At 45.8% G+C, this 15000-nt stretch overlaps 3 protein-coding genes across 8 annotated transcripts in view; 1 reads left to right on the plus strand and 2 right to left on the minus strand.

Moving 5' to 3' along the window:
- Window positions 1-15000, minus strand: part of LOC144030661 (methylmalonic aciduria and homocystinuria type D homolog, mitochondrial-like) — a 167251-nt gene that overhangs the window by 138209 nt on the left and 14042 nt on the right. For all 6 annotated transcript variants that reach the window (XR_013287312.1, XR_013287313.1, XM_077537134.1 and 3 more), the window contains one exon: window positions 8463-8499. Coding sequence is in view for 4 of the 6 variants with exons in the window: in XM_077537134.1 (XP_077393260.1) it covers window positions 8463-8471 (9 nt within the window). In the remaining 2 variants the exon portion in view is untranslated. The remainder of the gene's footprint in view (window positions 1-8462; window positions 8500-15000) is intronic.
- LOC144030662 (uncharacterized) overlaps window positions 4935-15000 on the plus strand; it is a 37462-nt gene continuing 27396 nt past the window's right edge. Inside the window, exon 1 of the mRNA XM_077537141.1 lies at window positions 4935-4986. The gene's annotated coding sequence lies outside the window, so the exon portion shown is untranslated. The remainder of the gene's footprint in view (window positions 4987-15000) is intronic.
- Window positions 9310-13991, minus strand: LOC144030934 (uncharacterized). Its single transcript, XM_077537598.1, has one exon. The coding sequence runs from the start codon at window positions 13989-13991 to the stop codon at window positions 9477-9479; it is 4515 nt and encodes a 1504-aa protein (XP_077393724.1). The 3' UTR covers window positions 9310-9476.

Consider the following 15000-nt stretch of genomic DNA (forward strand, 5'->3'; position numbering starts at 1 on the left):
CCCAGCGGCTCTTCTCATCCTGCCGACTTGGGTCCTCTGGCACAATATCTGAAGCCAACAACCTCAAACTGGGTGTGATGAACAGATGGACAGTGACTTTAAACTGGACCGGCAAATTGCCGCTGTTGTCAAATCCAGCTTTTTTCATCTTAGACAGCTGGCTAAGGTAAAAAAATCTCCTATCTCAGCACCACTTAGAAATGGTAATCCATGCCTTTGTTACATCTCGACTGGATTATTGTAATGGACTTTATTTTGGGATCAGCCAGTCCTCCACACAGCGTCTCCAAAATGCTGCTGCTCGTCTCCTTACTGGTGCCCGGAGGAGGGAACACATAAACCCTATCCTGGCCTCTCTTCACTGGCTTCCCGTGAAATTTAGAATCCATTTTAAGATTCTTATATTTGTTTTCAAATCTCTCAATGGTCTTGCCCAACCTTATCTCGCCGAGCTCTTGCACCCCTACACACCTGCCAGGTGCCTCAGGTCAGCAGACCAGACACAATTGGAAGTACAGAGGGCTAAGCAGAGGCTTAGAGGAGATCAAGCCTTTGCTGTTGCCGGTCCCTCCCTTTGGAACGACCTACCACTAAATATTAGGCAGTCCCCCTTGTTATCCTCTTTTAAAAGACGTCTGAAAACACATCTGTATTCTTTGGCTTTTGGCGCACCATGAGACTTGTTCTTGGTGTTTTGTGGTGTGTATGAGTTTGATGTTTCATCTACTTATTTATCTCTTTATTCACTACTTCTCATTTATTCACTGATGTAAAATGTATTTAATTGTAAAAAAAAAACAAAAACAAAAAAAAACAAACAAACCTGTATTCGCACTCCAAAATGTTTGCTTTGTTCTTGTTTACTGCAAAACTGATGTTTATGTACAGCACTTTGTATACAGCAACGCCTGTTCTTAAAGCGCTTTATAAATAAAGTTGAGTTGAGTTGAGATGTCATTTAGATACACACAATCCGTTGTATGTCAAGAATTATGTGGAATTTGGATGAATTATGAGTGGGTGGTGTTCTTGAGGTCAATTCCGATTGAGGGCAATCTTTCCTTTGTGTAATCTCCAAGGGATGTCTGGAACTGGACAAATCAATGATAAGACAGTTCTGGCACTTTATGAGCAATCGTAAATGCTGGTCTGGCCTAATAAAGGCTTTCAGATCTCCACAGGTGTAATGTCTTTCCTGTGGCTGTAAAAGTGGAATTTAGTCCCTTGTTGGAATGGAGCTCAAAGAGTTGCTAGGGGAATGGAAGTAACACAGACGTATAGGTGTCGTAAATGGTTGAATCAAAATTGACAGTTGTAATTGGTGTAGTAGGTGTTTGACAATAATAACAACAAGTGACGATGACAGTAGTTGAGTACCCAAATAGCTCTTAACAAAGACTACTGTCAGGAACAAATAAATAAATGAACAGAGGGGGTACAAAGGAAACACAAATACACAAAAGCACTAAAGGTTTAACCAAACGAATAAAAAAAGAAGCACAAATGGCTTCAACCGAAGGAATACACAAAGGACTTGAAATGGATTCAACGAGTGTCTCGATTACACAGACAACAAGAGACACGTAGTGAGACGAGGCGAGCTGTACTAGTAAGTTCCAGCCACCAAGAGGAAATGAAAGGCAGCACTTTTAGTTGAGACAGTCCGGCCAATCAAATCCTCGCGCTGGCACAGCCGTCCAATCAAATCCTCTCGCTGGCACAGCCATCCAATCGGGGCGCCGCGCTGGCACATTCGAAGCTGCCTTTAAGAAAACGGGCACCAGGCCACACACGTGCGCGAGGGTAAGTGAAGACTTCGGTAGGCCCAAGCAGACAGCCGTAACAGGCCTCTTGAATGGTTTCTGGGACGTGGAGGAACCACAGATGAGTGAACGCACACACATTTCTCAGAGTGAAATGTTTCTAAAGGAGGGGGAAAAAACTTTCAGGTTGGCAGGGCAATAATTGAAACAGAACCCCCCTTCATCAAGAGAGATGACTCTTCAGTATGTCCCGGTTAACGGGTCAAAATGGTGCGTGGCCGTGTCCAGGCCACGTTCAGACGGTAGGAGTCCAGGCCACGCTCTACTGCAACAATTAAGACATACCACTGGTGCAACTTTCCCCTAATATCGGCAGGACTATGTGTATTCAGTTAACTGTTTGTGTCAAACTAGGTACTGTGTTAGCTAACTGAAGGACTTGGGTCGTCAAAACAGGCACGGGCCTGGGAAAGACGCAAAAGACACGAAAATTCCCAAAAAAAAAAAAAAACCTATCCTAAGGCTATAAGGCTAGTATCTAGGTTGGTTAGCGCAACACTGTAGTGGCTATAGGTTCTAAGCTATCGCATCTTCCTATAGAGTAATTATCCTAAAAGTCATGCACTACCAGAGGATAATTGGGGGGGGTGTCAGGGCATTATCGGCAGTAAATCAAGGCTCAGGGAAGGAAGGTGTAGGGGCTTGGTTCAGGTTAGAGGAAAGATCTTTAGCCCGAGCCCGAGCTAAAATGTCAATCATTACGTTCGGGTCGGGTCGGGCCCGGACTTCTCTCTCGCTGACTTTCTTTTTTTTTTTTTTTTTTTTAATAAATATATGTTTATAAAAATGAATACTAAAACGATGCGTGGGATACTAAACTAAGGAATACTTGTTGTAAATAAATAATTTGGATAAAACAAAAGGCGGCGCTGTAAGGTACATTATTCTATTTAAAGCCTAGTGGGCTGCAGTATTTCTCCGCGTGCGCATTGTGGTGTCATTTAAAACTGTTATTCTACGGATCGCCAGTCGCCACTAGGAGGTGTTAGCGGTCTTTGGAATGAGTATCACCCCTTGTTTACACCAGTAGCCACACTTTACGACAGACTGATATACCTTGAGGGCGTTTTGCCGTTGTTGCCTCGCGTGCACAGAAGTTGCTCTTTCGCCCTGCAGTCAAGACTGAAACAACGTAATGGCTAAGTTTCACTCTCCTGAATCGTTTGACTTCACCCAGCCTTCGTCATGGCCGTCCTGAAGACAGCGTTTTTCCTTACGACAGTCTGATATGCCTGAGAGAGTTCTGCCGTTGTTGCCTCGCGTGTCTGTAAATAAAGCCCAGTTGTTGAACTTCCATTAATATGTGAATTCATGACACGCATCAAGATCTCTCTTTTCACTCTCTCTGTCTGGCCTCTTTTCTGTGTTCCAGCGTTATTTCGTTGTGCAAATGTATTTATCATGATCATAAAAATATGTAGATTATTTTAACCTGAACAAATCTTGCGTTTTTTTCTGCCAAAAATACTATGAGATAAATTGAAATTTCAGGTTTGCTTCGGGCTCGGGCCTGCAAATCACGTTAATTGGTCGGGCTCGGGCTAGGTCGGGCTTTAATGCCCGCGGGCCTGGGTCGGGTCGGGCTGGATTTTTTAGGTTCCATCTTACCTCTAGTTCAGGTTAGCTAACTAACTAGAGCTTTGGAAAAAGTACTCGCACCTACTTTCAAAGGCACTAAGTAAGGGGGAGATTTCATAGCTAGCTAATCCACTAAAGAACTGACTTGACGCAGCATGTCATTCATAAGTATCATAACACCTTGAGTGTGCATAAACTTTTGAATTACAGTTTGGTCATTGTTTTTCCAAAGTAAAAGCAGATGTTTGCAAATGTTTTGTTTTGATTTTCATTTCGGACTACAGAAATCAATGACTGATTTCTGTTGGTATGCCGAAATCAGATGATTTGGACAATTTAAAAAAAAAAAATGGCTCTAAACGATGACTCGATTATTAAAATAGTTGCTGATTAATTTAATAATCGATTATGTGTCAATCGCTACATTTTGACAGCCCTACTTACATCTGAGATAACATGACATTTTGTTTAATTGCCATTTATGTGCTGGTGTATAAAGGCAAAATTCATGTAAACCAAAACCATTGTCCAAATATAGGGTGACAAAAAAAAAAAGGGAACTTTTCAACAATGCAATAAAACCAAGACTGAAAAGAAAAAATATTTTATTCATAGTAATTGAAACCTTAAAACATGCCATTTACAATCAAACAATGAAGAAATCCCAGCTATGCCAGCTGAGATGTTGCAGCGGTAAAATAATTTTTTTTAAAAAGAAAAAAAGAAAAAAAAAGTAAATTCCAACATTGTTTCTGAAATAGCATGTTTTAAGGTTTCAATTACTACGAATAAAATATTTCTTCCATCACTCTTGGTTATATTGGATTGTTAAAGGTCAGATTGCAAACATTTAATACAATTCACATTACCATTGTTAATTTGTTTTGTAATACATACAGTATACATCATTTCAAGCAAGTTGTGAACCGTAGTTTGACTAAAAACCAGGTTTTAATGGCAAAGTCGAGTGTTTATGTAGTTGCTTTACTTACCGCTAGGACTACCGGAAATGACGTTTTACTCGACACGGGACATCAAACACATGCTGTACATAGCCCCTTCGGTGCCGGTTGGCGCGGTTTCGCTCCTCCGCCTGGGAGACCCCATGTGGCTGACATGAAGTGAGCTTGTGTGTGAGTGACTTTTTCCTTCTTTGGCGAGGAATGTTCTGTTTTGTTTTGTTTTGTATGCCATGAACGGGACGTGTAACACGCGGTGGCGTCGAGCCCACACCTTTTCTTTTCCTTTTGTTTCTTTAGAATAAATGTTTACTTGTGGTTTTCAATTCCTCTTCCTTTTTTTTTTTGCTGTCCCGGCTGCGCCGTCCATGGCAACTCAGCCTCCGCGTATTACAATGCACAGTCCACTGTTTCTTGGATGCTACACATTCAATCAATGGCGACCAAACTTTGAAATCCAAGGAGGAAGATGATTTCGGGAGGGGGACAAGGGACGACAGAATACAGCGTTGTCCACCCCGATGTGTTTGATCCGATTAGGACGTCGGAGTTCTCAATGACGTTGACAAGATGTGGAAAGTGTCACGGAGGAAGCCACAATACGAGCGTAGCAGAAATATAGACTGGTATGTTTGTGCACTTTTGTATCTGTATGTTTTTGCTCAAGCAACCTCAACTTTCTGTAGCACTAAAGCGTGAAAGACGTCAACAGCCAGTCGTGCTAATGGAAACAATAATAATGCGTCTGCCATTCATAAAAAGTTAACACAGCGACAACTAGGGGTGTGAATTGCCTAGTACCTGACGATTCGATTCGTATCACGATTCACAGGTCACGATTCGATTCGATACCGATTAATCCCGATACGAATTTATAAGTCGATTATTGTGATTTTTTTTTATTTTTTTTTATTCAAATTTAGAAAATACTAAACAGTAAACTTGTACAGTGTAAGATTTGGTTGAAAATGCATTATTTATTCATCTGAAACTTCCGTCTTATACATGTAATCTTTTTCATGTTTGAACAGCATTGAAATAAAATAAGGCTTAATGTTCCATTAATATAACATTCATGCTTAAGGTGTGAACCCTAACCCGAAGTAAGACGTTTTGTTGAATATTTTTCCATTAAAAATTGAAGTTTAAAAATCGTTCAGCCGCCTATTGAATCGATTCGAGAATTGCGCGATGTAGTAATCGAGATATATTGCCGAATCGATTTTTTTTTACGCCCCTAGCGACAACCTTGAGCTGCATATTCCATTCAGAAAAATGTTATCGGATGCACAGTACAAAACAGAGGTAGCACTAAACTATGAAATCCACAAAATCAGCACAAAGCTTTGAGTGCTTGGCTGGCGACCATAACTCACCACGCTGAAAGACATCAACAGACGGCCACGCTGTGCTAAAAGGAATAATAGTAATGCGTTGGCTGTTCATGACAAGTTAACATGGCGACAACCTTAAATTTTCCATTCACAAAAAAAATTATCGGATGCACAGTACGAAACAACGGTAGCACTAAATCCTCAAAATGATCAGCACAAAGCTTGAGTGCTTGGTTGGCGAGCATAACTCACCATGTTTTCTTCCTTGCAGATTGACTTTTCGTATCCACTAGTCACGTAGTTTTTTTTTTTTCTTCCTTTGGAAAGCTAAAGAAGCTCTTGTCACTCCCATGACTAGAGATCGACCGATAATCGGTCGGGCCGATAATCGGGGCCGATATTTGACATATTGGTACATATCGGTATCGGTCTGTTTTATTAATCTGACGGCCGATATGAGCGATCCATTTAAAACTCCGTCTTTTCGCTTCGAATGCAGCCCAGAGCGTCTCTGTCTGTTATGGAGTCCAACTCCAGCAATGTAACGCCCATAGCAGCATTTGATTGGTTAGCCGTGCAAGAGCCAGAACCAATCAGTAGTGTATGCCTGTATCACAGTAGCCGGTCACACACGCACCCACGTACACAACGCGACAGACACATGCTTCGAAGGTAAGTTAAAAGAGAAGAGACTCCGCCGATCGTTTCACCATGATAAGCTAAACACATTGAATTATGTTGTGTATTAAATGCACTATATGAATGGAGCTGCATTGCCTTGCATTGAATCCCCGCTAGCTAACAGTGGTGTGTTCAGCTTAGCATGTAGGCTAACACCCAGTAGCTAATTCGCTACTTGAACTACTCGGGGAGGGAATCACACACATTTTCACTTAATTAAGTAAATAATGTTTGTTAGAAAGGTTCCAAATATTAACAGTTGTCATTATTATATTGTCTAGTTCCATGTTAAGAGTAGAGTAACGTCATTATATTTACCTCTCGTGACGCACACATTGCATTCTGGGTCACGTCCATTACTTGTTGCATAGCGGTTATTATGCAGAGAGATGCCACAATGACACTAAATAGCGTTTAGTTACTTTATATTGTGTTTATTTGTCGCACTGGTTTGCCATTGTGTGCCTTAAGCTTCGACGTCGATTTGATTGACAGCTCGTTGTGCACCTCGTTAAAGTCCGCTCCGTAACAAATTAAGTGTCTCAAACACCGTTTAACTACACGAACGTGTCCTCTTCCGTATGTTTGGCATAAGTAGAGAAGTGCACTAAAGTATAGTGTGCTTATTTGCTCGTTTTGTCTCTCTTTTCACGTCATGTCTGCCGTCATTTGGGACATTATCCTCTCAATGGATGCCACTAATATGTAACATCTACGGCCGTACACGGCTGCAATTAATGTTCAGTGATGTAATTTCGTTACGTGCATCATACTTTGAATAATGAGCTCATGTTTGGTGTGTTGTATAACTTTCTCGTGTGTTAGTAACTATTCATGTGGACAGCTAAGATAGTGCTTGTTAATGTGAATTAGCAATGTTGCAGCCTAGTTATTATTTAGACAAGTACATCTGTGCCATTAAGTGATACAGTACAGTACAGTAGTGAGAGAATAGTGTGCCCATATACACACACGTGTCTATAAGTGTAAAACACATTAAACAGCAGAAACTGGCAGCGGTCCACCGCAACAATGTCTGTTTAACCAAGTTATTCTTACTATTATTATAACCAAGTTATTTTACTCAACCCTTTTTCTGCGTTGATTGGGGCATCCTAAGTGGCAGTAAACTACATGATGAAGTGTCTTTTGACAGTTCTCTTGTAGAGAGGAGTAGCATGATATTGCTGTTCTCGATTTAAGATCCTCAGCTTATCAAAACTGTCTATATGGTAACAATAACAATAATCATAATAAGGTCTACAAGAACTGTATGGTGTTCAGGGATGAATAGTTTTTCTCATGGAATTTTTTTATTTATTTTTGCTGTAGTAATAAGTAATGCCACAGCTGATGCACATTTTGAATGACAGGGTTCCTCCTATTACTTCAAAATATAAAAATATAACATTTATAGAATAAAACTACAAGTATCCCAAATGCTATAAAAGGTAATGTCACATTGGCCCCCACATTTAACTCCCCCCGCCACCAACGTCTTATTGCAGATAGAAGGATGTAAAATGAAAAGTGTAGTGTGAGAATCCATTGCAAAGAACGGTTAGGGTTTGCATCATTCAAAAATTTGGTGCCAACATTTTAACTTTTACTGCAAATGAATATCGGCTTCAAATATCGGTTATCTGCCTCCTTGACTACCGATAATCGGAATCGGTATCGGCCCTGAAAAAAGCATATCGGTCGATCTCTACCCATGACCATTAGTACAACCAAATGTGACAGGATAAACTGTCGTTGAACTGGGAAACAACTCAACACAAGCGCACACAAACGAACGCTGCTGTGGTGACTTTGTCTGTGACGTCACGGCTCCGGAAACACCCGAAGACGCCAGGACGCGAGATTCAAATCGTCGAGGATGCCTTCTGACATTATTATTATTATATAGTATTTAGTGATTAAACTGCTTTACAGCTACAACCACTTTGTAATGAAAATTATTCTCTGTAAAGGTGTTCTAAAGGTTTCAAGATTAACATGGAAATGTTTGAAATTTGACCTTTAAAAAGTTCCCTTTTGTTAGGTCACAATGTACTTCTAGAAAATTGTACATGCACTGAACTTACAGTCGCCATCCTCCTCTTGCATTAGACAGTTGGAGACCTGTGAATTAGAGAAAGTGACAGTAAAGAACCGTTTCCAATTCCAAGCATATCAAATTACATGTTAGACCGCGCGTCGGAATACTGGTGGCATACCTATATATAAAAAGTATATATATACATACACATATATACATATATACACATACATACATATATATGTCACGGGTTCGTTTTAAGAAGGGGAAAAATGATGGCGCAGTCGAAAAAATTCAGTGAGTGGGTTCTTTTTATTTACCCCAGCACAGCATCCAAAAAGGTGAACAAATATTTACAGTGCAAGTCCAGTGCAGACAAAACAATTTCAAAAATATTTACAACTTCTTTTTGGCCATTTCCACAACTTACTGTTGACAGCTCTGCCCTCACTATCGGACCTCTCTCGACAAATAACTTCCGACTCCCTTAAATACCCTATAGCCCCTCCCCCAGGACAAACCATTTAGAAATTAAACAAAAAGTAACAAAAAGCAGCTAAACCATGTGTAAATGGACAATATCTACAACATATATTCCTCAAAAAAAAAATCCCCCCGTTCACTACCCGTAATTTCCTCCCTCAAACAGAAAGCAATTCGCCTAATAAATCTACTACTATAATGGTTCATTCCAAAGTCAGGTGACAGCTGAAGCGCGGCAAAATATGCTATTTAAGCTCAATGCAGGAAGTGTTTCGGTTTGGTCCAGTGTTCATTGTCCCACGACCCCGCAGAATGCGGGCGAGCGTCCACGGCACGGCACCACGCGCCGGCGCAGAGCGCGCCCCCCCCCCCAGCACCAACAACCGCGAAGACAAAAGAGTCCGGGCGAGGGGTAAGCAGTTCATGCAGATATCCACTACGGGAATACGTGTAGGCTGTGTGGAAAACAGTTTAGGCGGAGCTCGTCTCTGCGGAACGAGGGGCAAGCTGCGCGCGCTCACGTAGGCTGCTCCTCTCAGCTAGACGGCAGCGTGTCCCGTCGGAGAGTGACGGACAGTTACTGGCGCCCCGTCACATTATCCCCCTCCTCCCCGAGGTTGACGATGTGCGGCAACCTTGACAGATAATCCGCCACCACGTTGCTCTTGCCCGACCGATGTCGGACCTGGAATCGGAACGGCTGCAGGGAGAGGTACCAGCGGGTGAGACGGTTGTTGTGATCCTTCATGGAATTAATCCACGTAAGAGCACGATGATCTGTCTCCAAGTCGAACTCTCTCCCCAGCAGGTAATATCTCAAGCTCTCCAGAGCCCATTTGATGGCCAGGCCCTCCTTCTCCACAGTGGAGTACCTGGTTTCACGTGGCAGCAGCTTGCGACTTAGGTACATCACCGGCTGCTCCTCCCCCGGAGTACCTTGGGCCAAGACTGCCCCAAGTCCCACTGCTGAGGCGTCAGTCTGCACCAGGAACCGCTGGTCGAAGTCAGGACTCCTCAGCACCGGAGAGGAACACAGACAGGCTATGAGGGTTTGGAATGCAGTCTCACATACCTCATTCCAGGACACAGGATTCCTCTGGTCTTTTGCTGTCAGCGCTGTTAGAGGAGCGGCGATCGTGGCAAACCGTGGGACAAACCTCCTGTACCAACCGGCCAAGCCCAAGAAGGACCTCACCTCCTTCTTCGTGCGAGGCCGTGGACAGTTGCGGATGGCCTCGACCTTATCCAACTGTGGTCGAATCTCGCCTCGTCCAAGCCGGTAGCCAAGGTATCGTGCCTCCTCTCGCGCCCACTGACACTTGGCAGGATTCAGTGTCAGGCCCGCCTTCTGGATCTGACCTAGCACTCGTCCCAGATGCTGCAGATGTTGCTCCCAGGTTTCACTGAAGATGACCACATCATCCAGGTAGGCAGCACTGCAGTCCTCACATCCCTGCAGGACACGGTCCATCAGCCTCCGGAACGTGGCAGGTGCTCCATGGAGACCAAAGGGCATCACTGTGAACTGGAAGAGGCCAGCAGGAGTCCGAAATGCTGTGTAGGGGCGACTGGAGGCATCCAGAGGTACCTGCCAATAGCCCTTGCAGAGGTCCAGTGTAGTGATGAATCTGGCCCGCCCAATCTTTTCCAGCAAATCGTCGATACGGGGCATCGGGTAAGCATCAAACTCCGACATGGCGTTGAGCTTCCGGAAGTCGATGCAGATGCGGAGTGACCCGTCTTTCTTCACCACAATGACCACTGGGCTGCACCACTCTGACTCTGATGGTTCGATCACCCCCAGGCGCTGCATCTCCTCCACTTCTTTGAGCAGTTTCGCCACCAGATGTTGGGGCACCCGGTAGGCCCTTTGGCGGATCGGCCCCTTGTCCTTCAGGCGGATGATATGTTCCCCAAGAGCAGTCTTTCCCGGGTTTGCAACAAACAGTTTGGAGACTTGCTTGAATACCTGGCTCAACTGGCCGGACTGGACCGCAGGGAGATGGTCAAGTGCAGGCTCGGCTGACAGGTGGAGGTCAGCTGACGTGTACTCCTCCTCCACGTCACTATCCACCTCCATCACCAGCAGGGATGGCACCGGAACCTGGACTGGAGCCTCCTTCCACTCCTTCAGCAGGTTGACATGGTAGGTCTGCTTCTTCTTTTTTTTGTCCGGGTGGTGGATCTCGTACGTCACAGGGCCCATCTTCCTGAGGACCGTGTACGGACCCTGCCACTTAGCAAGCAGTTTGCTGGTGGAGGTTGGCAGCAGAAGCAGGACCTTCTGGCCGGGTTGGAAGTGGCGGTGCCTGGCTTGCTGATCATACCAGGCCTTCTGTGTCTGCTGGGCCTCGCGCAGGTTGACCTCGGCGTCGCATTGGTACTTGGCCAGCCGATCCCTCATCTCCAATACAAACTGGACGATGCTGCGGTCGCTCGTGCCAGTTGCAGGAGTCCCCCAGGTTTTCCGAAGAAGGTCCAATGGGCCCTGGACCTCCCAGCCATAAAGCAGCTCAAAGGGGGAGAATCCGGTGGATGCTTGAGGGACCTCCCGGTAGGCGAAAAGCAGGAAGGGCAGCCACTGGTCCCAGTCTCGTCCATTGTCGGCCACGAATTTCTGCAGCATCTTTTTCAGGGTTTGGTTGAAGCGCTCGACCAAGCCATCCGTCTGAGGGTGGTACGGAGTGGTCTTGACCGCTGAAATCCCGAACTGTTTATGGAAGAGCTGCAGGAGCCTGGAGGTGAAGTTGGTCCCTTGGTCTGTAAAAATCTCATCCGGAACACCAACTCTGGAAAAGAGCTGGACAAGACACCGCAGCACAGCCGGGGCAGTCACAGTGCGCAATGGAAAAGCCTCAGGGTAACGGGTAGCATAATCACATATCACTAACATATACTGGTGCCCTCTACTACTTTGTACCAAAGGCCCCACAATGTCCATGGCTATACGCCTGAATGGCGTGGAGATTACTGGCAGAGGTTGAAGGTAGGCCCGGTCTGACTGGCGTACATAACACGTTTTCTGGCAAATAGGACAGGTCTTACAGAACGATTGAACATCCGCATACATGGAAGGCCAAAAGAATCTGGAGGATATGCGCAAAAAAGTTTTGTTGCGACCAAGATGACCTGCCCAAGGCAAGGTATGCGCCAGGCGCAGTATCAGTGGTCGACATGAGACTGGTACCACAAGCCGCTTACTCTCATTCGCTACGGCATACAGTACATCATTGTCAATTACAAAGCTTTCTTTATCCCCCTGCGCCATATCCAGCGCCCCAACCACTTTGGCAAATAATGGTTTCAGAGTTATATCCTCCCTTTGTAGGACCCCAATGTCCACTGGCACCTCCCACCTGTCCTTGGTATGTCCATCCTTGTAGTCCGGCATTGGGGATTGCAGCCCCTTTTCAAAGCGCCGCTGGCGGCGCGACTTTCTTAGCCCCTTTGTGCCCCCTTCAAACAGACTACTGTCCAGTGTAGCAAAATAGTCTGGATCCATCACACTGGCTTTGCCCGGGACTGACGGCAGCCCCGCTCTGGCTCGGCTACGCGTAATTACATACCCCGATAAACCCCTACCACATTCACCGTCTTTGGGTCCTGATCCCAGCAACACCTCCAGGAAAACTGGTAAGTCCCACCCCAGAATGGCTGCCACAGGCAGCTTTTCCACCACTCCTACATTCAATAAATAGGGTTGCTCATCCACAACCACAGTCAGTTCAGCAGTAGGGTAGGAGTGACTGTCGCCATGCACACACAAAATATCTTCCAGTTTGTTATAATCCACACTGCTTATTGGAACGAGGTCCCTTCGGACTAACGTCAAGAAACTACCCGAGTCCACCAGAGCAGTCACCGGTTCCCCGTTAATCGCAATGTCTTTAAACCGCTGCCGCCCCCCCACAGCGATTACAGTCTCCGACCTGGGAGTGTAACATGCCCCGCTAATCTTAGCTTTTCGAATAGGGCACAGAGAAGCTTTATGTCCGGCTTGTTGGCAATAGAAACAGATGAGCTCCTTACCAGGACTCTGCTGGCGAGGTGCAGGGCAAGTTTCTCCATGCTGATAAGTGCTGGTTCGGGCTGCTGGTCTGAGTTGCATAGAAGACTGACGATTCGGGCCACCTTGATACTCCATCGGGCCTCCTCTCCGGGCATTGAGGTACTGAAGAGCTAGCTTAGCCGCCATTAACCCGTCGGTCGGCTCATGCTCCTTCACCCAGGTGCAGATGTCTGCCGGGAAGACACGCAGAAGCTGCTCCAAGATGACCTGGTCGCCGATCTGCTCCTTGGTGTGCTGCCCCGGTCGAATCCACCGCCTGTAGAGACCCTTTAACCTGTGGTACGTCTCAGTTGGGTTCTCTCCCGGTGGAACAGTCATGGACCGGAACAGCCGTCGATAAGTCTCCGGTGAGACATCAAACTTTATCAGTAAGGCTGCCTTCAGGTCGGTGTACGAATGAACCCTCTCCTCATCCATGGCTGTGTACGCCTCAAGTGCCTTTCCCGTCAGGAGTGGCACTAGGCGACACGCCCACTCAACCTCTGGCCAGCCCCAGGTTTTGGCAATGCGCTCAAAGCGAAGCAGGTAGTTTTCAATGTCATCGCCTGCCATGAACTGTGGAATTTTTGGGTCTCCAAAAGTTCTGTAGTCAGGCCCGGCCAGCTCTGGTCTATGGCTCACCCTTGAGAGTGACGCCTCTGCAGGAGAACTATGACGTGGCTGAGGCGCTGGTGTCGGCAAGTTTAGCCTGACGCTGGAATCCTCACCCGGAAATGTGTCCCGGGATGGTACTGTGCTGGGTGCTACCGGGACCCACTCCGCCCCTCGTGGACCAACATGCTGGGCTGGCCAGGAAGCTCGGAGCCCTCTGAGCTCTGCCAGGAAACCCTCCTCTCTTTTCTGCTGGCCCTCCAGAAAAGTCCTCATGGCTGCCACCAGCTCCTGTTCTGCACTTGGTCCTCTCAGAGCTGCCTGGACAGCTGGATCCGATGCGCCTCCATCCTCGTCCTCCCATTTTAGCGGGCGACCTCGGGAACTCCTCCCTGCGGCCCGTCCTCGTCCTCGTCCTCTTCGACTGGCCATCCCACCACTGCCACCAAATGTCACGGGTTCGTTTTAAGAAGGGGAAAAATGATGGCGCAGTCGAAAAAATTCAGTGAGTGGGTTCTTTTTATTTACCCCAGCACAGCATCCAAAAAGGTGAACAAATATTTACAGTGCAAGTCCAGTGCAGACAAAACAATTTCAAAAATATTTACAACTTCTTTTTGGCCATTTCCACAACTTACTGTTGACAGCTCTGCCCTCACTATCGGACCTCTCTCGACAAATAACTTCCGACTCCCTTAAATACCCTATAGCCCCTCCCCCAGGACAAACCATTTAGAAATTAAACAAAAAGTAACAAAAAGCAGCTAAACCATGTGTAAATGGACAATATCTACAACATATATTCCTCAAAAAAAAATCCCCCCGTTCACTACCCGTAATTTCCTCCCTCAAACAGAAAGCAATTCGCCTAATAAATCTACTACTATAATGGTTCATTCCAAAGTCAGGTGACAGCTGAAGCGCGGCAAAATATGCTATTTAAGCTCAATGCAGGAAGTGTTTCGGTTTGGTCCAGTGTTCATTGTCCCACGACCCCGCAGAATGCGGGCGAGCGTCCACGGCACGGCACGGCACCACGCGCTGGCGCAGAGCGCCCCCCCCCCCCCCCCCCCCCCAGCACCAACAACCGCGAAGACAAAAGAGGGTAAGCAGTTCATGCAGATATCCACTACGGGAATACGTGTAGGCTGTGTGGAAAACAGTTTAGGCGGAGCTCGTCTCTGCGGAACGAGGGGCAAGCTGCGCGCGCTCACGTAGGCTGCTCCTCTCAGCTAGACGGCAGCGTGTCCCGTCGGAGAGTGACGGACAGTTACTGGCGCCCCGTCACAATATAAATATATATATATATATATATATATATATATATATATATATATATATATATATATATATATATATATATATACATATATATATATATATATATATATATATATACACACACACATACATACATACATACATACATATACATATATAT

Source organism: Festucalex cinctus, chromosome 11 (assembly GCF_051991245.1).
Source record: "Festucalex cinctus isolate MCC-2025b chromosome 11, RoL_Fcin_1.0, whole genome shotgun sequence".
In the NCBI taxonomy this organism is placed as follows: Eukaryota; Metazoa; Chordata; class Actinopteri; order Syngnathiformes; family Syngnathidae; genus Festucalex; species Festucalex cinctus.

What these genes read in the sequence shown, in the direction of transcription:
- LOC144030934 (XM_077537598.1), bottom strand. Translation starts at nt 13,991, where the DNA reads ATGGCCAGTCGAAGAGGACGAGGACGAGGACGGGCCGCAGGGAGGAGT.